At 41.9% G+C, this 27747-nt stretch overlaps 1 protein-coding gene across 1 annotated transcript in view; it reads left to right on the top strand.

Moving 5' to 3' along the window:
• Positions 1-27747, top strand: part of RP1 (RP1 axonemal microtubule associated) — a 137386-nt gene that overhangs the window by 96460 nt on the left and 13179 nt on the right. The window contains exons 13-17 of the mRNA XM_055432611.2: positions 689-792; positions 3676-3852; positions 7361-7573; positions 18148-18325; positions 19821-19952. Of these exons, the coding sequence (XP_055288586.2) occupies positions 689-792; positions 3676-3852; positions 7361-7573; positions 18148-18325; positions 19821-19952 (804 nt within the window). The remainder of the gene's footprint in view (positions 1-688; positions 793-3675; positions 3853-7360; positions 7574-18147; positions 18326-19820; positions 19953-27747) is intronic.

The following is a 27747-nucleotide window of genomic DNA, read 5'->3' as shown; positions in this document are numbered from 1 at the left end:
CAGTATTTTTGAGTTTGTTTTGGTTTTTAGATTTCACGTGTAAGTGATATGCAGCATTTGTATTTGTTTTGGAGGATCTAATTAGGGATCTTATCTAAAGAATGTTTCTTGAGGGCCTGCTATGTTCTAGGCACTGTTCTAAGTGTTTAGCTGTACAAAGAGTGGTAAAAAATTCATGACCTTAAGAAAAGCTTTGTTTCAAGATAAAATGGCATGTAAAAGTATACTGAAAGCTAAAAGCAATCAAATATATGATGACATACCTTTGTCATCATAATCATACAAACCAGTCACCAATGCCCTAATAGTATGTATTTAATTTTAGAATGCATCAGTTTATTTTATCTCAAGTCTCTGGGACTTGAGAAGGGAAATGGGTTTTCACACTAGGGTAATTTGTCTTCCTGGCAACAGTTCCATTGAGTGTTTTTTGTTTTCTTTTGGGTTGTCTCAGGAGTTTACTGTTTATTTTGGAAGGCATTAGATATTTTCCTTGGAAATGCCACCAGATGCCAAGCAACATGTAGATTATTAAAGGTTACCAGCATTCTTCTACCTTTTGACTAATTAAAAACATTTAACTGAGAGATGTCATAAAATGTATTTTTAGGAGGTTTCAATATATAATTGAGTAAGAAAAAAGCTTTAAAAGCATGAATTACTTGCTAATACTTAAAATGTTTTATAGGTCTCTTTGATGTTATTTTCAACAAAGGAAATGTATGCATTTTCCAAAGTCATGAATTGAGGCACCTTTCTCTGGCTCTTGACAACGGCTCTGTCACTGGAATGGTATGTGGTAATCTTTGTTTTTGATGTTTGTCAAATGTATTGTATCCATATATATATAATATATTCTTGCACAAGACACTTTTATAAGATTATGAATTTGTATTTTCCTTTGGCTTTTGCTTCCACTTTTTTCATGTTGTTTTGTCTCATTGATTTTTGAAATTTTGATATGTAAACGGCCTTAAATTTCAGCAGTTAGAATTTAGACAAGAAAAAAATACAACACGTCTCTGAGAACATTCAAAATTTCAGTGAGCCTCAAAATGGGAAATCTGACCTCAAAGGACCCCTCAGGGATCACATTATTAGGGGAAAACCAGTAGTTTCACATAATTATTCCTCCTATTACTTAGTTGGGCTTCCCTGGTGGCTCAGTTGGTAAAGAATCAGCCTGCAATGCGGGAGACCCAGGTTTGATCCCTGGATTGGGAAGATCCCCTGGAAAAGGAAGTGGCTACCCACTCCAGTATTCTTGCCTGGGAAATCTCATGGACAGAGGAGCCTGGTGGGCTACAGTCCATAGGCTCGTGAAGAATTGGACACGACTTGAGCAGCTAAGCACAGCACAGTGTGCTTTGTGAGTGAGTGTATGAGATTACTTAGTTTAGGTTTGAAAGGAACCTGAAGCTGGTGCTCTGTGACAACCTAGAGGGGTGGGATGGGAAAGGAGGTGGGAGGAAGGTTTAAGAGGGAAGGGACGTAGGTTTACCTATGGCTGATTCATGTTGATACATGGCAGAAACCATCACAATAGTGTAAAGTAGTTATCCTACAATTAAAAATAAAATAAAAATTTAAAAACATATAAAACTTCTAAAAATTCTTTTTAAGATCCATGTATGATTATTTGTTTTGAAACTGAGAAAGCGTAGGATGACATGCACTGATTTAAGGACTAACTATGTGTTATAACATTTAGCTTTTTTATTGTCCTGTGAGAGAGTACATTAGCATCCCTTTCTGACAGAAGAGGAGCCTGATGGGTGAGATGACTGTGTTGTCCCAAGTCTCAGAGCTAATCAGTGTGAAAGCAGGCACCGAGCACAGACGCCTGGACTCCATCCCTCATTCTACAGCTTTCTCATATAATGTTACATAATTTTATGCAATTACTTTTTTAAAATTTATTTATAGCTTGTTTTTAAACTTAAGATAGCAATAAATTTTGAAGAAAAAACATGATCTGTAGGACTGAATTTCAGGTTAAGGGACTAATCAGTCACCTTTTTTTTTTTGACAACATTGACCATATTTATTTTGTTCACAAATCTGCAGTTGGGCAGGACCCAGAGAAGGTAGCACACCTCTCTTCCTCTCAGCATCAAGTGAAGTGGCTGAAATGTTAGAGATTGGAGTCATCGAAGGACTCACAGGTCTGGTAGTCGATGCCAGCTCTCAGTGGAGCAGCTATGTGTGGCCCTTCCTCCGATGTAGCTGCTTGACTCTCTCACAGTATGGTAGCGAGGTTCCAGGACAAAGATGCCAAGAGGGGAAATAGTCAGGGGGAAGCTGTATTGCTTTTTTTAAAAAATATTTATTAATTTACTTACTTGCTTCACTGGTGGCTCAGATGACAAATAATCTGCCTGCAGTTCAGGCAGACCCAGTTCAGTCTCTGGGTCAGGAAGATCCCCTGGAGAAGGAATTGGCAACCCATTCCAGTATTCTTGCCTGGAGAATCCCATGGACAGAGGAGTTGGGCAGGCTAGAGTCCATGGGGCTGCAAAGACTCGGACATGAATCAGTCACATTTCTTTCATGGTGTCTTTTCTTTGCTTTGGACTTAGCATGCTACCCCATGCTTTTTTTATACTTATTTTTGTTTATATTTTGGCTGCACTGGGTTTCAGTGGTGGCCTATGGGATCTAGTTTCCTGATCAGGGATCAAACTGGGGTACTCTGCATTGTGAACTTGGAGTCTTAGTCATTGGACCACCAGGGAAGTCCCCCATGCTGTATTTTATAGTGCATTCTGCTTCATAAAGGTCCTAGTCAGTAGAAGTTTAATAAATATGAATGTTGTGGGTATGGCATCCACTCAAATTAAGAGTTCAAGAAATGTTCTATTTATTTTTCTAAAATCAAATTAAGTCTCTCTATAAGCCCCTATCCCTCTAGGTTGGGGGAAAATCCCACCTTGGTTATTATGAAGGTCACCTTGTTGTATACACATTTCATCTGGTGTGTCGCGTCTCTGAATAGCTGGTGACAACTCTCTTAACTTCAGTCCACATTGCTCACTGCCCAGTTCTCATAAAACATCAGGTGGTTTCTTGGTGAACAACTCTGTGGCTTACCTGCCATCCTCACACAAGAAACTTCACTGAGGTTGGCAGCCTTAGTGTCATGGATCAGGCCTTTCAAGCAGAATCAATAAGTCCTTACTTTCAGGCCCAGATGCCTCGTTGAGACTGTGAGAGGTCAGACCTCAAACAGTGCCCCAATCTAGAAATGTCTCACTATAGTTTATCTTCCATGATTTGTTCAGTTTTTCACAAGCATAACCTAGTAATACCCATCTGTTAATTTCATCTTTTGATCCCATGTAGTCTTTAATTAGGAAGACACAAAAGAAGAAATGAAAAATAATGATAAAATACACATTAACATCTCATTAAATTACCCTGCCACTGGAGTTATTTTTGCTGTTAATATTTAGCTCTCTACATGGTTTCTGAGAAATCAAGAGAAGGTCCTTGGAGCAAGACCCTGGAAATCAGGGTGGGAGATCACAAGAATTGAATCAGAAAATGTGTCACTGTGTACAGCTAGTTCAAGGGTTCCGTGGAGTTCACTGAATCTGTGTACACATAGAGTGTCAACACATTTTCTGTTGCTTATGCAGAGCTTTCATTTTGTTTCGTTTTCTCTTTTTCTTTTAGGCTAGTGGTGGAGCCTCCACTGAAATGCGGGTGCTGTCTCAGCCCAACCGCTGTGCACTCCTTGAGTCAGCACAGAATCCTGGCCACTTGGTTATTTTTGATCGTCATGGAAAAATAACTAATGAATCATCAGCAGGCTATGCAGACCTTTCAAAAGAGTTTGTGGTTTTTGTCAAGGTAAACTGGAGGAAAGTCATTGAAGTTGATACTGCTAAACTTGTATTTTCTTTTGCTCTGTTGAGGAAAACTCTTGAATGAAGTCACAGTGGAGACATCAGATCTCTTTCCACTGGGGGTATTGATGCCTGTGGTCATTTTGTCCACCCAGAATGTGGTCGTAGGGACGGCAGCCTTAGCAGCACTAAAATGATCGAAGTAACAGCCAATGTCAGTTGAATTTGCGGGTTAAAATTATGGCTGTGGGGATTTCAAATAAAAAATTAGAGAATCTGACATTTGGGAGTGAAACAAATCTATATTTAACTTTTTTAACAGTTAGAATATTTACGTATCTATACTCTTTGAGGGTTGTATGTGTGTGATCATTTCATATTGCTTATGATTCTTTCTTTGTAATGCATGTTTGTGAATTTATCTTTTTATCTTTAAATGATATTAGCTATCGTTTGTGAGATTGCCTGTTTTATACAGACACTTTACTGAGAGCTTCACCACATACAATACTAAATGACATTTCTGACAGATATTGTTACCTACCTTTTAAAAGTAAAGAGAATGTTTTCTGAAAAGTTACAACTTTTAATGTGTATAACATATCTAGTCTGGTGAATTATGAATCCAATCAGTCAATTTGTCTTCAAAACTTTTTAGATGTACTATGTAATAAACACTTCATTAATTATTGTTTTCCCCAGACAGCATGGTTTTTTAATGGTTGCATAATATTCAAACATTAGGAAAATATGAATTTGTCATTGGACATTTAATCTTAATTTCTTTATTTTATTACCTCTAATATATTACTGGAAAATGAACTTGGACTTATGTCTCTGACAACATATTTTATTATTTTCTTAGCCTAGATCATTCAAAATTGAGTTGAAAGGTCAGAATATGAGCCCTTTAAGACTCTTGACAACATATTGACAAATCTCTTTCCAGAAATGTACCAATACTTAATCCTGGGAAAATCAGATCATGTGGTTAGAGGGGACAGTTGACATGACCACCCTCACTTCTGACAGGGACTTCAGAGTGAAGGATTCTTGAGGTCACTATCAAGTTTTGATAATTCATGAAAAAGACCCAGAACCAAATCAGTGCTCTCACATTCATGGTTATGGTTCATTACAGAGAAAGGATGCAGACAAACCTTCAGTAAGGGAAGAGGTGCAGAGGGCAGAGTCCAGGAAAAGCGCCAAACGTGGAAATTGTGGTTGTCCTCTTCCCTGGAATCAGGACGGCGTGACTTTCTCTGCACTGATGTGTGATGATGTTCATGGAGCACTGCCAACCAGGGAGGCTCTCCTGAGAACTGGGCCCAGATGCTTTCCTGGGGGCCCTCACGTAGGGAGTCCATATGGCCCGTCTCAGGCTCTAACATTCGCTAAGGGAAGAGACGCGGAGGGAAGAGGCCTCTTGGGAGGTCAGCTGACACCTTGTTACGCAAAGTTCCCACCCTAAGTCACATCTTTACTATCTGGCTGACCCAAGGCCACCAGGCAAGCAAAGACACTCCTGTCAGGCACAGCACCCCTAGGGCTTGGTGATTGCCTCTCAGAAACCTAGGACAAAGGCCAGACCTCTCCAGGTAAAATTATGCTCTTTACTACCAAGTTCCCTTTGACAGAGCAGGATATTATTTATATTAGTATCATGGACCTTGGTGTTGAGTATGGCAGTCCTTGAAAGAAACTTTGACAATCTTCTCGAAAAATAAATGTTCAATTTTCACTTTATTATTATTTTTATTACTAGTGCAGCTTATTTTTATTTCTTCATATTCATCATTTTTATTTTGTGACTTGTGTATTTGCGTCTTTTATTCATTTTTCTACTGTGTTAGTACATTTCTAATTAACTTTCAAGAACTTTTTATATCTTCATCTTAAGCTATTGCTTATATGCAGAATATATCATGTGAAATGCTGAGCTGGATGAAACACAATCTGGAATTAAGATTGCAGGGAGAAATATCAATAACCTCAGATATGCAGATAAGACCACCCTTATGGCAAAAAGTGAAGAGGAACTAAAGAGCTTCTTGATAAAGCTAAAGAGCTTCTCCTCTTGAAAGAGGAGAGTGAAAAAGCTGGCTTAAAACTCAACATTCAAAAAACGAAGATTATGACATCCGGTCCCATCACTTCATGGCAAATAGATGGGGAAATAATGGAAACAGTGGCAGACTTTTCTTGGGCTCCGAAGTCACTGCAGATGGTGACTGCAGCTTTGAATTTAAAAGATGCTTGCTCCTTGGAAGAAAAGCTATGACTAACCTAGACAGCATATTAAAAAGCAGAGGCATCAATCACTTTGCCGACAGAGGTCCATCTAGTCAAAGCTATGGTTTACCCAATAGTCATGTATGGATGTGAAAGTTGGATCATAAAGAAAGCTGAGCACTGAAGAATTGATGCTTTTGAACTGTGGTGTTGCAGAAGACTATTGAGAGTCCCTTGGACTGCAAGGAGATCCAACCAGTCCATCCTGAAGGAGATCAGTCCTGAATATTCATTGGAAGGACTGATGCTGAAGCTGAAGCTCTTTGGCCACCTGATCAAAGAACTGACTCATTGGAAAAGCCCTTGATGCTGGGAAAGATTGAAGGCAGGAGGAGAAGGGGACAACAGAGACTGAGTTGGCATCACCAGCTTGGTGGACATGAGTTTGAGCAAGCTCCGGGCGTTGGTGATGGACAGGGAGGCTTGGCATGCTGAAGTCCATGGGGTTGCAAAGAATCGGACACGACTGAGTGACTGAAGCCACTGATTACAGAAGACTTACTTAATCTGACTTTAGTTGTGTCTGATACTTTTCATTCATTCATTTATTCCTCCATGCATACCTGCGTGAATGCCAAGTCACGTCAATCATGTCTGATTCTTTGAGACTTTATGGACTGTAGCCCACCAGGCTTCTCTGTTCATGGAATTCTCCAGGCAAGAATACTGGAGTGGGTTGCCATGCCCTTCTTCAGGGGATCTTCCCGACCCAGGGATCAAACCTGTATCTCTTATGTCTCCTGCATTGGCAGGCGGGTTCTTTACCACTAGCACCACCTGGGAAGCCCCTCCTGCATGCATATATTTAACTACTACCCATAGATTACTTGTCAAAATTCAAGTACTCTTATAGAACACTATTTTTATTCTTTTCTGTATTAGTATTCAAACTATTTGCTTAGAGTGATTGGAAACTTCTTAAGAGAAGTGTTTGTGGGTTTTGCATCTTCTTAAAATCTCTGTAGCATCTGATGCTGATTCTTACAGTCTCAATGAGTAATGATTAATGTAAATCATAATAAGTCAACCAGACCACCTTCTTTAGTTTTATTTAGCTTTACAGAGCAGTTAAATTTTTTTGCTCATTCTTTCCCACCAATCTTCCGGTAAGATCCTGATCGCTGCAGCTTTTGTAAGAAAATGGGCTCTATTGCCATATTTCTCTAGCAAGACACAGGCATGTCACTTACTGCCTCTCTGTGCTGTTGGTTGCTCTGCAGGGTGTGTTGCTCAACCACGCAGTGGTTCTGCTTGCCACCAGCCTGTGCCAGGCCCTCTGCCTCCAGCCGGATGGGAGCTGCACGGGCGTGGGAAAGCCGTCTGAAAAGTCCTACTGGAGAGTGCATAAACTCAGCTCTGGGATCTGCATGTTTGAAAGTGTGAAGAACGCACGGATGTTTCTGAGGATTAAGGACGGACGGTGTGACGGAACTGTAAGCATCTGCTCGTGTTTTTCTCAGCGAATGTCTAAGACTCTTGCCAAGAATTGCTACGGGTGTTGCTTGCTTGAGTGTTTTGCTTTTTAGTTTTAACCTATGAGCACTCTGGAAAATTGGATGTGCTACGCGGTGGCCCCCCCTTGACTGATATTGTTAATACATGGCTGGGGGTGGGTGCCCTCTTGATGTGACCAGAAGGGGTCCTGACCCTCAGACACTGCTTCTGAAATGAAAAGTGCGTGCAGATCACCTGGGAGTAGTGTTAGAAAATGGGTTCTGACTCAGACTGCGCCAGGACCTGTGTGTCTGTGTTTCTAACGAGCATCAAGCTGCTGTTGTTGAGTCAGGCCCCAAACCACACTTTGAGAACCAAGGCCCTTGGAAGTCCCAGCTCAGCTGTGTTTCCTGAACTGCTTCCTTGGACCCTGAGTTCCCACCAGTGGAAAGCCTGCTCTGTAAGGAGGTAAATTTTTTTTGGCTGCACCCTGTGACATGTGGGATCCTTGTTCTCTGACCAGGCATTGAACTGGGGCCCCCTTCTCTGGAAACGCCAAATCTTAACCACTAGACCACCAAGGAAGTTCCAGAAAATAATTTTATTCTCTAAATATTAGGAGTTTTTCCTTGACATCTTGTAACTCTGGAGGGGGCATGTAGGGCAACTAATATCACATCTTTTATATTTTTGTGCATTTCTGACAGGTTGAGGGGCACATGCAGTTACCATTTAGCAAGTCTATTAATGCTCTGCTCATCCGTTTTCATTTGAAAGAGTTTGGTTTAAACTGTGTCTTTTGGATAAACTTGGAGATGCTCCCTGTCCCCCTGCTCCTTACCAGGGGGGCATCTCCCTGTTTGGGAGAATTTGCCTGAGCTTCTGGTTGGAGAGGAGGGAAGGTTTAGACCATTCATGGTTCTGTGCCCCTGACTTCATTGTGCACAGTGCAAAAGCAAAAAGCACACATACACACACATTTAATTAGCATCCTGGATCTGCTCATAAGAGCATTGTGAAGTGGGCATGTCCCATGTCAGAAGAGACAGAGTCCTACTTGTGGCCTTTAAACTGGCAAGTGGATGAACTGAGACAAAAATGGTTAACAGCTCTGCTGTGACCAGGCTATGGAAGGTGAGATTTCATCACACCTCCAGGAAGTTGTCTTCCTTGCCATCACTTGCATCCACAGAATGGACAAACCTGTTTCTTCTGGGGTCGTGGGACTGCTCAGAACCAGGAGACAGAAGGTGTGTTGCTACGTGACACACATCTTTATGTGCATGTGTTTCAGAGTTGCTGGAGGCAGTTCATGGGGGCACAGATAGGTGTCTCCCCAAACTGGGGATGAGTCAGCCCTGAAATCTGTCTTCCTGTGACAACAACCAAAGGGCCAGTTTGGTGCTCAGTCACCTTATGTGTCCCTGCCTCATCCTCTGGTTGAATGGGGCTTCTCTTGATTTTTCTGTTTCTCCCTTTCCACTTTGCGGGGGCCTCTCTATTGCTTCCATTTTTTCCTTTGCATGATGTTTCTCTTGTCCCTCCAAGTGAGGACGCTTCCTCTACAAGTGTGGAGCAGAATCTTGGCTCTGTCCGTGCTCCTCTGAACACTCAGGATTCCTTCTTTTTCCTTCCGCCTGGCAGGTGGGTGACTCAGCGCTCTGACCAGCTGAGGGAATGGAAGGAGTCCTGGCAGAAGGCTTTGCTGAGCATAGGAAGATGAGCAGAAATGAACAGATTAACGCAGGGGAGTGTTATCCTAACACAGAGGAACTGGCTGAGTGATTGTCCACAGCCGCATTGGTGTCAGTGCTCAGTCATACCAGGTCCACCCACCTCCTGTTGCGGAGGATTCCTGGTATCAGCATGGGGAGACTGGGTTGATCTCCAAGAGGAAACTGGAGTCAGGATACACCGCAGGGAGGTGATTCCAAAAGACAAAGTGTTTTTCTTCAGCAATTTTTCTGGAACCAGCCTTACTGACAGCTTTTCAGTTGAAGAATTGGGTCTGAAATTGTTTCTGCTCAGGCTGTTTTGTGCTCTAACCAGCATGAGGACTAACCCCCATCCCCCCACCCCCGCCATGGACTTCTCAGGATGAAAAACTAGGTTCAGGATTTCCTGTGCACTTTGGAACTGAGGCCAGCAATCATGTATTGGAGTTTTAAACTTAAGTAGCATCTCTTAGGAGAAGGAAATGGCAACCCACTCCAGTGTTCTTGCCTGGAGAATCCCAGGGATGGGGGAGCCTGGTGGGCTGCTGTCTATGGGGTCGCACAGAGTCGGACACGACTGAAGTGACTTAGCAGCAGCAGCATCTCTTAAAGATTTTTGATAACTTGAAGAAAACAGGGGTTCCGTTTGCTTTTGGACAGTAGTGTTAGTCACTAAAGTCCCACCCAACTCTGAGACTCCAAGGACCATAGCCCACCTGGCTCCTCTGTCCATGGGATTCTCCAGGCAAAAATACTGGAGTGGGTTGCCATTTCCATCTCCAGGGGATCTTCCCAACCCGGGATTGAACCCACATCTCTCGTATTGCAGGCATATTCTTTACCATCTGAACCACCAGGGAAGCCCGTTTCACCTTTATTTTGATATTGTTATTATGATGATTTTTAATAAGTCAAGAATTTGAACTTTATTTGATTGTCTTCATTTCAAATTTGCTTTTACTTTTCTCTGACAATTCAGGAAGCTTTTTCAAAAAATGTTTGTGAATATTCTTTTTTTTTTGGCCATGCGGCATGTGGGATCTTAGTTCTGCATCCAGGGATCAAACCTGTGCCCCCTAGATTGGAAGCGCAGAGTCTTAGCCTCTGGACTGCCAGGAAAGTCCTTATTTTGATATTATTAAAAAGAAGAGCACGGTCCCAAGAGTCACTTATGCTGGGCCATGTCATCGAACCTGGACTTAATATCTAACCTGATTGAAGTTTTCTTGTTTAGTCCCTAAGTTGTGGGACTGTTTGTGGTCCCATGGACTGTAGCCCGCCAAGTTCCTCCTCATGGATCCATGGGATTCTCCAGACAAGAATACTGGAATGGGTTGCCATTTCCTTTTCCAGGGGATCTTCCTGACCGAGGGATTGAACCCGTGTATCTTGGATTGGCAGGTGGATTCTTTATCACTGAGCCACCAGGGAAGCCCAACTGAAGTTTTAGCCTCCCCCAGAAACAGAGTCCTAGCTGGTCGGTTAGGGATTTTCTGGAGTTAACCTCAGCTCCAGTGAGGTAAGCTATCATGTGGGCCCTTTCCAGCCCCCAAAGGAAGATGACGTAACCCATCTAATAAGACCCTTCTGTCCCCGAAGGGAGATGACTTAATCAGAAATAACCTTTTTTGTTTGTGACTCTCCTGTCTTGCCTTTAGAACCCTCTTCACTTGGCAGCCCCCCTGCCCCCCAGTCTCCCCTCCACGTGCTGTGTGGGGGCACCACCTGACTCATGACTCATTGAAAAAGGCAATTAGATCTTCAGGACCTACTCAGTAGATTTATGTGACTGTCAGTACTTTCGCAGAGGCGCCTGCACAGAACTCTCATCATATGTATGTTATTCTACCGCTTCCATCGGAGTGTTTTCTTTACATCATAACTTGTCTGGTGACCCTTCAATATGGTTGTCCAACTAAAACTCTTCCCCTGAGATTTTGGTAGTGATGTTGACTAGGTTTGTGGCCTCTTTAACAGAGGCCAGAGAAGAAATTCAGGCAAGGCTTTATTGGGGTTCCCGCTTCAGCAGGTGGAGAAGGAAATGCAACCCACTCCAGTATTTCTTGCCTGGAGCATCCCATAGACAGAAGAGCCTGGTGGGCTACAGTCCACGGGGTCACACAGAGTTGGACATGACTGAGCACGCTGCCACAGGAGGGAGTGCGAACAAGTAACAGGTGCCCTTGCTCACTGCCTGAGGTGGGTGAGCTGATTCCTTCTAGGATGAGGGGGGGTGTGTCCACAGGTCGGGCAGGAGGGGTGGCATAGGTGGTTTGCCCACCCCTTATGTGGTGGTGTGTGCAGGGGGCATGTGTAGTCCCCTGCTTTTGCTCCAGGCTGTTTAGAAATGGCAGTTGGGGTTTCTGGGTCTCTTTGTATCTTTTGTCCGGGATTTGCCCTCCCCTGTGCGTGCATTCAGTTATTTTTAATCCTGTATAGTTGGTTTCTATTTTGTTGTTTGAGGAGGTGTTTGTCCAGGTGCAAGCATTTCAGTACTGCTGCAAAGGGTCCCAGGTTCCAGCCTGTCTCCATGGTGGGTCTTTTTAGTCAGAAAGCATGTGCTTTTTTTGCTGTTAGGAGCTATTATTGATACATAACAATCAGGCACATTATTGTTCACTTTCACTGTATCTGATCAGATCCCTGGGCTGGAATGACTTCACTTTTGAAAAGAGAATGGTAGCAATTATCTTAATTACCCTGATTTGCATAGAGGCTGGCGTAAGCCATGCTTATGATCTCCAAAGGAATTGAAGATGCAGAGGACATTCAGTTCAGTTCAGTTCAGTCGCTCAGTCGTGTCCGACTCTCCGCAACCCCATGAACCACAGCACGCCAGGCCTCCCTGTCCATCACCAACTCCCGGAGTTCACTCAACCTCATGTCCATCGAGTCGGTGATGCCATCCAGCCATCTCATTCTCTGTCATCCCCGTCTCCTTCCACCCCCAATCCCTCCCAGCATCAGAGTCTTTTCCAGTGAGTCAACTCGTCGCATGAGGTGGCCAAAGTATTGGAGCTTCAGCTTTAGCATCAGTCCTTCCAATGAAAACCCAGGACTGATCTCCCTCAGAATGGACTGGTTGGATCCATTACTATACCTTAAATACCTGACAGTACCTCAGTCCTGGGAGCTACTCTGCAGATGCTGATTGTAGAAATTGAATTGAATAAAAGCATTAATGTTTGCAGTGTGTCTGCCATTGTATATTTGAAAACATTTCTTATAGGCAAACACACTTATGTTTAAACCAAGTAATGCTGATCCTGTAACAAATGTTTCTATTTCTGTTACCATAAAATTGTTATGCTGTAGGAGTAAATCACTTTAATAGATTTGGGTGTAGAAGGTATTCAAGGTAGCATGAATGCAAACTGCTTGCCTTTTCTAGAAACAATTGTATGGTTGTTAATATAAAGAAGAAAAACAGGCCTCACAACAACATAGGTGGAACTTGTCACTGAACATGAATGTGAAGGGAAAAAAGGTGTAGGATTTGTAGGAAAGACAAACTGAAGAGTGACCAGGAAACCAAAGACAGTGTTCGCACAGACACACCCACACAGTAGGATCCTTGTTTGTTGGCAAGAGTTTAGTTTGTAGAAAGTAGGTATGATTCTCACATCTCAGTTTTATCTATTTGTGTCTTCACTCAAAATATATTTCTACACTTGCAAGTAACTAGAAAGTTAAAGACTATTCATATTTTGATGAAGTTGCTTATGAAACATAGAGCTGGGCCAGGTATACTTAATGCTAGATCAGTGGATTAATTCAGTGAAAAACTTCATTTTGTGTAAATAATGTTAAGTCATGTTTTTAGTGGATCTATGTCTCTGTCAATGAAAAATTTAATCAATAGTAAATCGAAGATAGAAATAGAAAATTTTATTCAAGCCAAGCTGTGGAGAAGGCAATGGCAACCCACTCCGGTACTCTCGCCTGGAAAATCCCATGGACAGAGGAGCCTGGTAGGCTGCAGTCCATGGGGTCACTAAGAGTCGGACACGACTGAGCGACTTCACTTTCACTTTTCCTTTCATGCATTGGAGAAGGAATGGCAACCCACTCCAGTGTTCTTGCCTGGAGAATCCCAGGGACAGGGGAGCCTGGTGGGCTGCCGTCTATGGGGTCGCACAGAGTCGGACACGACTGAAGCGACTTAGCAGCAGCAGCAGCAGCAGTCTTCACTCAAAATATATTTCTACACATGCAAGTAACTAGAAAGTTAAAGACTATTCATATTTTGATGAAGTTGCTTATGAAACATAGAGCTGAGCCAGGTATACTTAATGCTAGATCAGTGGATTAATTCAGTGAAAAACTTCATTTTGTGTAAATAATGTTAAGTCATGTTTTTAGTGGATCTATGTCTCTGTCAATGAAAAATTTAATCAATAGTAAATCTAAAAGAGAAATAGAAAATTTTATTCGAGCCAAGCTGCAGAGAAGGCAATGGCAACCCACTCCAGTACTCTTGCCTGGAAAATCCCATGGACCGAGGAGCCTGGTGGGCTGCAGTCCATGGGGTCGCGAAGAGTCGTACATGACTGAGCGACTTCACTTTCACTTTTCACTTTCATACATTGGAGAAGGAAATGGCAACCCACTCCAGTGTTCTTGCCTGGAGAATCCCAGGGACGGGGGAGCCTGGTGGGCTGCCGTCTATGGGGTCACACAGAGTCGGACACGACTGAAGCGACTTAGCCAGCAACAGCAGCAGCAGCAAACTGAGGCTGTAGTCTGGGAGACAGCCTCTTGGAGAGCTCTGAGAACTGTTCCAAAGAGGCAAGTGGGGAGGTCAATGTATGTGTGATCATGGAGAAGGGGGTACGTGAAATCAAGGACAAACCCCAGCAGAAGCTTGCTGCTGGTCATGAGGAGTGGACATCTTAGTTAATGGTGTTAGTGCTATTCTAAGTATGTGTGCATGTGTGCTTCGTTGCTTCAGTCCTGTCTATTTGCGACCCTATGTACTGTAGGCTGCCAGCTCCTCTGTCCATGGGATTCTCCAGGCAAGAATACTGGAGCGGGTTGCCATGCCCTCCTCCAGGGAATCTTCCTGACCCAGGGATTGAACCCGAATCTCCTGCGTCTCCTGTATTTCAGGCAGATTCTTTACCCACTGAGCCTCCTGGGAAACCCCATTCTAAGAATGGGAAGATACAGAAATCCAGATTCATAAAAAATTTCTCCTGAAAATATCTAGCCATCTGAAGAGCTCTTCAGTTTTCCCAGAGCATAAGTGCTTCATCCTGATCTTTGTCCCGAGTTCCTTTTAGGATATACTATATGTCAGAGATTGCAGTGCTAATGACTTGTAGAACTGGATGGTGGGCAACAATATTTTACAATCCCCTCCCTTTTCATCTTAATTTTGACAGTGTTTTGGAAGACATTTTGTGGGACCAGCTTTGTCCCATAGCACTAGGAATGCTCACTTCCAAGTCAGGAGAGGATTTCGTGGATGGCCAATCAGTGCTGTTACTTAGCTAGACCCTGTTATCAGTAACCAAAAGCCTCTGGACCACCTGTCTCACTAATTTGTTGTGGTTTAGAAAGTGGTTCCCTCTTGTTGCTTTTTATCATTAATCTTATAAAACTATATATTTGGTTAATTATTTCAAATTGGCTAGTCATCATTAATTTTATCTGAGGTTTAGTCACACATTTGGTAATTCAAAAAACAATGATGTGTGTGTGCTCAGTCACGTTCAACTCTTTGCGACCCCATGAACGGTAGCCTGCCAGGCACCTCTGTCCATAGGATTCTCCAGGTAAGAATACTGGAGTGGGCTGCCATTTCTTCCTGTAGGGATCTTCCCAATCCAGGGATTGAACCCAAGTTTCCTGTGTCTCCCACAATGGCAGCAGATTGATTCTTTATCACTGCACCGCCTGGAAAGCCCACTTAAAAGATAGGCAGAATGCAAATAATTCAGCTAGTAACATTAATAAGGTCACAAGTAAATATTTAAGCTGAGAACTTCCATTAGGTGCAGCCCAGTATCTCCCCAAGTCCTCTGACCAGTCAGTTCTTCACTAATCGCTATCTTTATGGGAAATTGTATATCAGCATTTTACACAAATTTCACCAAAGAAAATCTGCATGTTCAAGGTGAGTGTGGGTCGTCATCCTCCCTATGCGACTTGAGAAGGAAACATTATTTTCTGAAGAGTTACGAGGCTAGTGCCAGATGTAGAAACATTGATCGTTATGGTTGACCAGGTATTTCTGCCACTGGGGAGATCTGATTAATGCTCCATGCAGATAAATGCACAGCGCAGGGGAGGGAGGAGGCCAAAGGGCAGAGAAAAAGTTTTATGTTTGAATTTTTCTTAAGATGTGAATTTTTATTTCATCACCTCTGGACTGTGAACTATAAAAGTGCTTCTCAGTCCTAGGGTGGCCAGAGCGGGCTGGAGCTAGATGATTCTCTCTCTCTGGCTCAGTTAGGCTTCTGATAAAACCTAAAAACACAAATCCCTGGTGGTTGAGATGGTAAAGAATCCACTTGCAATGCAGAGGACCAGGGTTCAATCCCTGGGTCAGGAAGGTCCCCTGGAGAAGGACATGGCAACCTACTCCAATATTCTTGCCTGGAAAATCCTATGGACAGAGGAGCCTGGTGGGTTACAATTCATGGGGTCTCAAAGAGTCAGACATGATTGAAAACCTAATAAGATCAGGCCCTGGTTAACTGCTTTTTCCTATGGGCAGTCCTTGTTAAGAACAGAGTGAAGAAGCTGGGTGTTCTTACGCTGAGTGTGATGAAGCATGGAGATTCGTGGAAAGACGTTAGATGACAAAGTAGGGTATGAGCAAAGCCTGGTGGACTTGGGAAAGGGCAGGACCTATTCATCAAACCCTTCTGTCTTGGAGATAAGGATGCCCTGGGAGGACACCTCTCCCACATGGGGGTCTTATGACTGGCTTTGGGGGAAGGTCAGAAAATCCTTCCTGCACCCCAGCTTGAAACATTAAGTAGACCAAGGTGCCACATTGTGGTTGAAAGTGAAAGCGTTTGTTGCTCAGTCATGTCTGACTCTTTCTGACCCCATGGACTATAGCCTGTCCATGGAATTCTCCAGGCAAGAATACTGGAGTGGATTGGCATTTCCTCCTTCAGGGACTGGACTCCTCCCAACCCAGGGACTGAACCCAGGTCTCCTGCATTGCAGGCAGACTCTTTACCGTCTTAGTCACCATCAGTTCAGTTCAGTTCAGTCGCTCAGTCGTGTCCGACTCTCCGCGACCCCATGAATCACAGCACGCCAGGCCTCCCTGTCCATCACCAACTCCCGGAGTTCACTCAAACTCATGTCCATCGAGTCGGTGATGCCATCCAGCCATCTCACTCTCTGTCGTCCCCGTCTCCTCCCACCCCCAATCCCTCCTAGCATCAGAGTCTTTTCCAGTGAGTCAACTCATCGCATGAGGTGGCCAAAGTATTGGAGTCACCATAGTGTGTCCTAAAGCCTAACACTTGGAATGGTGAATTTTAGGGGGAATAATCCCATTTTTCACTATCAAAAAGAGAGGGAAAGACATTGCATGAAGAAATTATGAGATTAGAAACGATCAAAATGGATAACTATTTTTAGAGCTAACAAACGTTTATTGAGTTTCTTCCTTATTCTCCAGAGTTTAGTGACTTTTCCCTCCCCAAACTGGAAGAATTCATCTCTATCTTGTTGGCCTTACATATTGAGTTTTTATTTGTATATGTCGTTGTGCCCTCTAATTGGCCATACAGATCAAAGCCTGAGTTTTATTGTATCCAAAACAAGAACAGACTGTAGAGGTTGCTTAATTCATATTTGCATTATGGGAGAGAACAGACAACAGGCATTTGGTTCTTACCTAAAAGAAACTCACTTTGGAGGGCAGAGACCTGAATGCAGTTATCTTTTTACAAATAATAGATGATATTGGAAATTTCAGTCCAGTCTCACAAAATCTATTTTTCAGAACTCCTAAATCTTATAAGAAAACTTTTTAAAGCAACGAAAAGTGAAATGTTTTCTAATATTAGATTTTAAATGCCATAAAAAGATGATCTGAAGGGTGTGTAGATTACTCCTTTGGCATCTGGTTCTTGAATGTTTTGCTCTACAAGCCTTGAGTCATTTATGTGAACTCTATACTGGTGAAAATTGGTTTATGTTTATTTTTGTTTTCTTTGATTTTTATTTTATTTATGTATTTATTTTTAGCTGCGCTGGGTCTTCGTTACTGCACGTGGGCTTTCTCTAGTTGCGGCAAACAGGGGCTACTCTTCATTGTGGTGTGCCGACTTCTCATTTCAGTGATTTCTCTTGTTGCCGAGCGTGGGCTCTAGAGCATGAGCTCAGTAGTTGTGGTACACAGGCTTGGTCGCTCAGGGGCTTGTGGGGTCCCCCAGGACCAGGGATAGAACCTGTGTCTCCTATATTGCAAGGCAGATTCTTAACCACTGGACCACCAGGGAAGCCCCTGGTTTCTGTTTAAATGTAAATGGACTTGTAAGAATTGCTCTGTTTTCCAACACCACTTTAGAGTGTTTCCAAAACACTCATATGTCAGCTTTCCATCCTCACTTATAGGGGTGGGCAGCTCTGGAGGTAATGAGCACACACTGCCCTCATGTGAAGGCCCTCGGAGATGCAGAGTCCTGTGTCCCCTCGCTCAGCCAATCACTGGTCTCTGTTTCCGGATCTTATGGAGCAGGGTGAAGCACACAGTGGGTTTTGTGCAAACAGCTTCTAAGTTTGTCAAGAGGACTTGAAGCAAAATTATATTCTTGTGAAATGACTGGTTTTAAGTTCTATCCTTCAGTGTTGCTCATATTAATGAAATAATGTTCTCTTGATTATAGGGTATAGGAGACAGTGACTGTCATTTTAAAATTAAGAAGAACTTGGAAAATGCATGTATAAGCCTGGAATCGGTGAAGAGCCCAGGGCTGTTTGTCGGCCTTCAGTCAGATGGACAGGCAAAACCAGTTGTTTATACTGAGAACGGGAGTGTTTTCTTCTATCCACAAGTCATCAAATGTATGTTTACCCTGAAATGTTTCCATTTTGATGTGTTTTGTCATGGTGTGTGTACAGTGACTGATAATTTCAGTGTATTTACATTTTTGTTCTAGAAGCAGTGAAAAAGGCATAATAAAGATACACCTCAAATTCTCAGATATTTAATGTTAGGTATAGAGTTTTTGCTACATTAAGCCCTGTTGTAGTTGTTTAAATTGGGCGTGTGTATGTGTGTGTGTGTATGCATGCTTGTGTTTTGTTATTTAAGGATGTCTCATACAAAGAGGGGACAGGGTTGTTAGAAACATGCTTAGCTTCATTGTGATTAATTTTAACTGTTCACAGTGTAAAAGGAGATAAAAAGATCAGCACTAATGGGATTTTAATTAAAATAGGATTTGGGATAAAAGTTCTAAGAATGGGATAGAAATGGGAATATTTTGAAACTGGTTCAAGTTTTCTAGTAAAGTGAAGTAAGGTTTTAAGGACTTTGTTTAAACAACTGAAGCTTAGAACATATTTGCCTGAGCAAAGGTTAATGGGGTAGCTCTAATGTGTTTTTAAATTATCTCAAAATTCAGTTTGTGATATAATTTTTACCCTATTTAGTCCCATGGATTTTGACTTAATCAAAATCTAGATGATTTTCTTAGTCTGTCTCTTACTTAACTTCTCTTTTCTTAACAAGGTCTACCTATACTTTATATGGAGACAGATATAAAATTCTCGACTTCTTTTTAATGTATATCCTATCAGATGAGTGATACATAAATATAATATATATCTTATAATTTATATAACATGTATCTTATAATACATGTATATATATGTAATATATATAATATTTGTATTTTTATCTATTGTTGATCAGTCACTCAGTTGTGTCTTTGACTGTATGGACCTTTGTTGGCAAAGTGATATCTCTTCTTATTAATACGCTATGTTTGTCATAACAAGCAGCAAGCATCTTTTAATTTCATAGCTAGATTGGGTATATCTATTTCTGAACAAGACACCAAAACAACTTGCTTCTAAATAAAAGGCAGAAAACTAGCTAATGTCTTCTTCACTTGTAGGTATATATATGTATATCTATATATAGATATATAGATATATATATACTTCTTTGATTCTTAAATTCCAGTAAAGTCACATAAAGCATTTTTGAACAATGTTTTAGTCAGTTTTAGCTTTTGATGTAGGCAGTGTACCCATTTAGAAGCTATAAGAAAAACATCTTGAATAAGTCATTCTATTCATATTGTGGCGTTAAACTATTGCTTGGATTTAAAAGGAGTGCACAGATTTAATAGGGATACCACTCATGTGCAGCCCACTGCTATAAAATAATCATTTTTCTGGTTACTATGTAGCACAGAGTGAAGAGCTCTGACTGGGCATCGAAGTGGAAACAATAGAAAAACTTAAACTTGCATAGCTGAGCAGATGGTGGGTTTTCTGAGAAGAAACAAGTGGTTTGAGAGGATAGAATCTTTCCAAATCTTAATTTCAGTTGGCAGAGAAAACCCAAGTGGTATGTCTGTAACACCCAGCCAAGAAGAGGAGAAGATCCTTGAGTCAAGAAACCAGCAAGAAATGCCATCAGAACCAGAGGCCAGAGGGGCCTCATCTCCTTCAACTGCACGTAAGAAACAGCTGTTTTCTCTTCTTTTGGTTTGTTTGTCTCCACTGCTTTTTCTGTGTCTACCTCAGGAAGAACCCCACATTATTTTTATAATATAGGTTACATTATACCACATGAACTTGCTTTTTGGCTGTAATCTTGCTTTTTCATGCTTCGGTTTTATATTGCAAAGATTATGTATATTTTAAAATGTTTCTTTCTTTTTCTTGAATTCAGTGTTCACTCCAGAAAAATACTTGAAAGGAAAGTAGTATTATATGATGACATGATACTGGATTATTACTTACAAAATATTTAATGAATATTTTTTATGAATAACAGCAAATTCTCACCAAAGACAACAACAGCAAAAATAACTTCCCCCATTTTCCTGATACAGAAATTAAGTCACAAATAAAGTACTCTAGGCCTCAGAAGTTTGGAGTTTTAGTTTCCGTCTCTCAGTATGTTTGTTTATTTTCCTCGCTCGTAAGTGTATTATGTCCTGTGTGACTGACAAGTAAGATGAATGATACCTGACAGATTCTGTGCATCAGAATGTAGTCATCTTTGGGCAAAATGAAATAATGACCGTTGTCTCTGAACCATTTTTCTTAAACCCATCTTGAGAGACAGGTATAACGTTAACTTTAAAAAAGCTGCTTTTCGAACATGAGTTATTGCATGTGCTCTCTGTTCTTTAGAAAGTGACAGAACATAGATGTTTCTTGCTGAAAACCCTACGGTGATAACGCATCAACCAGAGGGGAGGGGAGTTAGCCTTTTGGTTTTTATTGCATTGGACCAGGCCCAGTTTTGTATTTTGTGTCATGTCATGAATCCATGGAGCCATGTGACAAATCACACTGCATGAGAAACATATATTTAGTTACATTTTTTTCACAGATGGGGAATTTAATCTTGTGTCAGGAAGTAAGGGCCCCTAAATCTGGAATGGCCACATTAAGTAAAATTTTCCTTGGTTGAAAATAGCATGTTTAAAAAATAAAGAAAAGAAAATAGCATGCTAGTTGAAATTTCTAGGAATAGTTTTTTTTATGAGTAGCAAAATACTTAAGAGAAAAATCTTCTACATATTTTATGCAAATTCATTCTGGCAGAGACATTTAAAAATGTTGCCATTGTTAATTTTTTTAAGGTGTACAGCTTATTGCATACATTTATGTACTGCAGTATTATTGCCATTGTAACATTAGCTAACACCTCTATCATTATACGGAGAAGGCAATGGCAAGCCACTCCAGTACTCTTGCCTAGAAAATCCCATGGATGGAGGAGCCTGGTAGGCTGCAGTCCATGGGGTCGCTATGGGTTGGACATGACTGAGCGACTTCACTTTCACACATTGAAGAAGGAAATGGCAACCCACTCCAGTGTTCTTGCCTGGAGAATCCCAGGGATGGGGGAGCCTGGTGGGCTTCTGTCTATGGGGTCACACAGAGTCGGACACGACTGAAGTGACTTAGCAGCAGCAGCAGCAGCTATCATTATATGTTTATTTCTTCTTTGTGATGAGAATAATTAGGATCTAGTCTCTCAGTAAATTTGATGTTTATCATACAATCTTGTTGTCTATAGTCACTACAAGGTGTATGAGTTCTCTAGGTCTTATTTGCAAGTTTGTACCTTAAATATCTCTCCTAATTCTCCCCCTACTCGTGTCCTTGGTAACCACTGTTTTACTTTCTGTTTTCATGAGCTCAGCTCTTTTAAGATTCCATGTAAAAGTGATATCATATTTGTCTCTTTCTGACTTGTCTTACTCAGCACAGGGTCTTCAGGGTCCCTCTGTGTTGTTGTAATGGCAGCATTTCCTTTTTTCTCATGGCTGAATAATAATTTCTATGTGTTATTATTATTTATGTATTATATACATTTTCATTCTCCATACATCTGTTTGGGGGCACTTATGTTGTTTCCACATCTTGGTTATTATGAATAAGGCTGCAATAAACATGTGAGTACACATATATCTTTGATATCCTGTTTTCATTTTCTTTGGGTGAATAACCAGAAGTAGAATTACCAGATTGCATGGCAGTTCTGTTTTTACTTCTTGAGAAACCTCCATTCTATATTCGATAGTAGCTGCACCAATTTACATTCCCCACAACAGTGTACATGTGTCTCTTTTCTCTATATCCTCACCAGCACTTGCTATTTCTAGTCTTTTTGATAATAGCTATTCTAACAGGTGTGAGGTAATACCTCATTGTGATTTTGTCTTGTAGTTCCCTGCTGATGAATGATGTTGAACATCTTTTCATGTACCTGTTGGCCATTTGGATGTATTCTTAGGAAAATGTCTCTTTAGTTCCTGTCCTTTTAAAAATTGAATTGTTTGTTTTTTGCTATTGAGTTATTTTTTAAATAGTTTGGATGTTAATCCCTTATCAATGCCACTGTTAAGTTTTTAAGGATTGAAAATAAGTTTTATAGTGAGGCAGAGCAGGCCAAGTTTTTTCAAAAGTGATAAAATTAGGCTTCATGATAAGTATAGACCTTTAAAAATCATTCTTTCATTTAATAAGTCATCAAATATGTGTTGTGTGCCAACTAAATATCAGATGTAAAGTCATACAGTGATAGCCAAAACATCTGACTTCTTGAAACAAAGCATCTGACTTCTTATCTAGTGAGCCAGCTAAGCATTGAGCAGTTACTCAAAAACGTGGGGTTAAAAATGCATAAATGAGATGAAGAAAATATCTAGGGCCTGCCAGACACAGAATGAAGTTTAAATCATTAATTCATTGCACAAAGAGTTGCAAGTCCTTTATTGTGGTTGATGGTAATGCAGTAGAAATGGAGAGGGAGCCAAAGTGGATAAGGAGAAGACTGAGCTAATTCACCCTATGAAGCAGGGCGGAAAACCCACTCCAGTGTTCTCACCTGGAAAATCCCATGGAGAGAGCAACCTGGCGGCCTACAGTCCGTGGGGTCGCAAAAAGTCAGACACAACTGAGCAAGTGAGCGTGACGATGAGTGCAATTTGTGACACCATTCTAATGCTGACGTGGCACAAGTTTTGGATTTAGACATGGAATCCTGGAAATCCAGATGGTAAAGCTCTCCTACTATACATGCCATCTACAAAATGCCCACTTGTTTAAACTTTATCTTCTCTGGTTGCACTAGAAATGATTTTTTAAGTATCTATGGCTTCATTTCAGTTCAGTCGCTCAGTTGTGTTTGACTCTCCGCGACCCCATGAATCACAGCACACCAGGCCTCCCTGTCCATCACCAACTCCCGGAGTTCACTCAAACTCATGTCCATTGAGTCGGTGACGCCATCCAGCCATCTCATTCTCTGTCGTCCCCGTCTCCTCCCACCCACAATCCCTCCCAGCATCAGAGTCTTTTCCAGTGAGTCAACTCTTCGCATGAGGTGGACAAAGTATTGAAGTTTCAGCTTTAGCATCAGTCCTTCCAGTGCACACCCAGGATTGATCTCCTTTAGAATGGACTGGTTGGATCTCCTTGCAGTCCAAGGGACTCTCAAGAGTCTTTTCCAGCACCACAGTTCAAAAGCATCAATTCTTTGGCGCTCAGCTTTCTTCACAGTCCAGCTCTCACATCCATACATGACCACGGGAAAAACCATAGCCTTGACTAGACGGACATTTGTTGGCAAAGTAATGTCTCTGCTTTTTAATATGCTATCTAGGTTGGTCATATGGCTTAGCTGGGAAAAAAATCTCTTCCTCCATGAGCATTACCTGAAAGACTCCCATTCGTTGCTGAGTAATTAGATCATGACTCTAGCAGTCTTCTTTCTACTTCCATCAGACAGTATTTAAAAGTTGTTTGGCACAAGAAATACCTTCCTCCTAGTTTTGCAATTTAGCTGTCATGCTAGATAGATTTGGGTCACATTAGCCATTGATATTAAAATCATGTTAGTTGAAAAATACTTCAGAAAACTTATTTCATACTTTCAAAGACATCAGAAACAACTAACAGCTGAGATTAAGAATGAGATTATGTTTGTCAGTGAGCGTCCAGGATGGGGCCAGATGTTCATAGTTTGGGAAATTAGGTATTACAGGTAAAATAAGACTATCCTCTGTATTTAAAATGCTCATCTATTAAAAAAGAAAAATAGAGCTACTTTTATCTACATGGAAGGAAGACAAAAATTTAGAACTTATATATAATAAATACAATGTTACACACATATACAATAAATGGTACTTTTGTAGTGGTAAACAGAGGTGCAGTGCTATTAAATTTGCAGCTTTTTCCTTCAGGGCTAAGTTGAATTTTGGTGTTCATTTTATTAGGGTAAGTAGAGTTCAAGGAAGAAGTACTGTTTTTAAAAGGACATTTTTCATTATGGAAAATTTCAAACATGTAAAAGTAGAGGGGATGAAGTAATGACTATTTCTATATCCATTGCTCAGTTTCAAAAAAATGCCTAACTTTTTAAGACTATAGATTTTATTAAGAAACACCCTGAAGGAGCCTGCCAGCTAATCCAGAGACCCCATCAAGTGTTCTTCCAGCTTAGAATATTTTAAACTTCTAGTCAACAAAAGAGTGCTTTTATATTTCTCAAATGGATAAATTTATGGTCTGAGACTAATGGACTTTGGTTCATTTCCAAAAGATCAGGGCATTAGATTGAATTCATATTTAATTGATAACAGCAGAAACTTTGATACATTGTTCTGTATTATAGATTATACCATATTAAGTCATCAGTTTTTGTAACATGAGTGCACTCTGACAATGTGTTATGTTTGTGCAAATACTTCATGTTTGTGAAAATGTGAGAGCAGGAAGAAGAGGATTTGAAGATTTGCAACTCGTTCGCAGATTAAGTCAAACAAACAAGCTGAACATACACACATAGAAGCACATGTACATAATTGTACGTTCATACCCCAAAAGCTGAAACCAAGTAACCATGATGTCTTGACCCCACTCCAAGGTTTGTTCATCTGTTTACTGTTCGCTGCTCACTGGCCTTCCCACCCAGATCTCTCCCTGCTCCATATGGCTCACCTGTTTCAGACTGAAGTTTTTAGTATGCCGACCATCTTACCCCCAGACTTTAGCAAATGGTGCCTGCACAACGCGGTGCCACTCCCTCTCCACCTGCCCAGTGCCTTCCACCATCTCACTGTCTCCATCTCCCTCATCTCACGTGACACCGCTGTGATGTCATGGTCAGCACGTCACCACGTGCAGTCCTGCCATTGTGCCCGCTGCTTCAAGCCTTGCCTGTTCGGGTGAGCTGCTCCCTTCACCTGGAAAGATCTTCCCTTCTTCTTTCTGCAAAATTCTGACTCCTCCTTGTACACCCAACATGCGGTTCCCTCTGTGACACCTCCCTGCCCACCCCTCCATAGTCAAAACACTCCCTCCTTTCTGCTACTTTGCCACTTCATAGTTTTTCTTTTGTTTTCTATGAGTGTGTCTGCTTGTTTGAAATCAAATACCTCTATATCTGCCTTTCCCAGTAGTCAGTGTGTATCTCCAAGGTCAGATTCTTACTATTTTTCAGATTTTTCTTCTCCTCCATTAATACTTAGAGAGCCATGAACCTAACACTGTGCCCAGAAAAATAGTAGGAACTACATAACATTTACTTGAATTGAGTAAAGACAATCCTTTTCAATGTCTAAAGTGAAAGTGAAGTTGCTCAATCGTGTCTGACTCTTTGGGACCCCATGGACTGTAGCCTACCAGGCTCCTCTGTCCATAGGGTTTTCCAGGTAAGAGTTCTGGAGTGGTTTGCCATTTCTTTCTCCAGGGGAATCTTCCCATCCCAGAGATTGAACCCAGGTCTCCCACATTGTAGGCAGATACTTTACCGTCTGAGCCACTAGGGAAGATCTTACGTACGGAGTAAATGATTAGCCTTTTAAAGCATCTTCTACTGACCTAGATCATGGGTTGTTCTAGGGCCTACAGATGTGCTGTGGGGTTTTCCTCACTAGAGATCTGATTGCACTGCTGTCTCAGGTCTGAAGAAGTTCCAGGTGGGTTTCTGAGGTTCTGGATGGTTCGAGAAGAACAGTCCTTTGCTCATCTCCAGCATTTGGGTGTTGAAGGTCAGGTTGTAAATTATGTTTGACCGACTTGTGATCTTTCCTGGGTCAGTAGCCTTTGTCAGTCCATCCAGTGGACTGCACAGGGTGCATGCTTGCCTGCCTGGGTTTCAAGTTTAGTTCTTGGTTGCTGCCTGTGGACTCCGGGTAGATGCCTTAAACTCTGAGTTCCAGTCTGTCCACCCATTTAATAGGGCTCAGTGCCTCTTCGGACAGTGTTAGGGGTGAGCAAGGTGATGTGATGATGTCAGTTCAGTGTTTAGGACAGTGCTCGGCACAGAGTGAAGGGCCTTGTGTCTGGGGAAGTGTGTATAGAGGAGCACCCAGCGCCTGTCTGGTGTGTTCGAGCACCAGGGCTTCAGAGTGTGACGTACATGGTTTCCTTATTGCATGATTCGGGCATGTTAGTTAACCTCTGCCTCTTTTTCTTATCTTAAAACAGACATCATAATTTGATTTAGTGTATGGGATGAGAAATAAACATGAAGCACTCAACACAGAGCCTACTGTATAGTTCAGTTCAGTTCAGTTCAGTCGCTCAGTCGTGTCCGACTCTCTGCGACCCCATGAATCACAGCACGCCAGGCCTCCCTGTCCATCACCAACTCCCGGAGTTCACCCAAACTCATGTCCACAGAGTCGGTGATGCCATCCAGCCATCTCATTCTCCGTTGTCCCCTTCTCCTCCCGCCCCCAACCTTTCCCAGCATCAGAGTCTTTTCCAGTGAGTCAACTCGTCGCATGAGGTGGCCAAAGTATTGCAGTTTCAGCTTCAGCATCAGTCCCTCCAATGAACATCCAGGATTGATCTCCTTTAGAATGGACTGGTTGGATCTCCTTGCAGTATAAGGGACTCTCAAGAGTCTTCTCCAACACCACAGTTCAAAAGCATCGATTCTTTGGCGGTCAGCCTTCTTCACAGTCCAACTCTCACATCCATACATGACCACGGGAAAAACCATTGTCTATCCGTTCCGTTCCGTTCCATCGCTCAGTCGTGTCCGACTCTTTGCGACCCCGTGGACTGTAGCCTACCAGGCTTCTCTGTCCATGGGATTCTCCAGGCAAGAATACTGGAGTGGGTTACCGTTTCCTTCTCCAGGGGATCTTCCCGGCCCAGGGATCGAACCCGGATCTCCCGCATTGGAGGCAGATGCTTTAACCTCTGAGCCACCAGGGGAGCTAATAAATGGTGATTATTATTATAATTGAAGGGAAAAAATGCCTACTGTTTTAATGACAGAGATTACCCAGGATAGTAAAAAAGGAGCAACTTTTTAAAATGAATGCCTAACCAGTCAATCCTAAAGGAAATCAATCCTGAGTATTCATTGGAAGGACTGATGCGGAAGCCGAAGCTCCAATACTTTGGCCACCTGATGTGAAGAGCTGACTCATTTGAAAAGACCCTGATGCTGGGAAAGATTGAGGGCAGGAGGAGAAGGGAGCAACAGAAGATGAGATGGTTAGATAGCATCACTGACTCGATGGACAGGAGTTTGAGCAAACTCCAGGAGATAGTGAAGGACAGGGAAGCCAGGCATGCTGCAGTCCATGGTGTTGCAAAGAGTTGGACACGACTGAGTGACTGAACACAACAATCATGCAGACAGCTGTTAGGACAACCTGTGCCACAAGGACCTACAGCGACGCTGGACCTGCCCTTTAAACCAAGTAGCTGAACCGCAGTTAATAGGCAACTCTCAGTTCTGGGAATGTCCCAGAAGTAAGTAAATT

The sequence above is a fragment of the Moschus berezovskii genome, chromosome 16, assembly GCF_049115385.1.
Source record: "Moschus berezovskii isolate FMDL1 chromosome 16, NW_MosBer_1.0, whole genome shotgun sequence".
Classification (NCBI taxonomy): domain Eukaryota; kingdom Metazoa; phylum Chordata; class Mammalia; order Artiodactyla; family Moschidae; genus Moschus; species Moschus berezovskii.
This window is presented reverse-complemented; position numbering and strand designations above follow the sequence as displayed.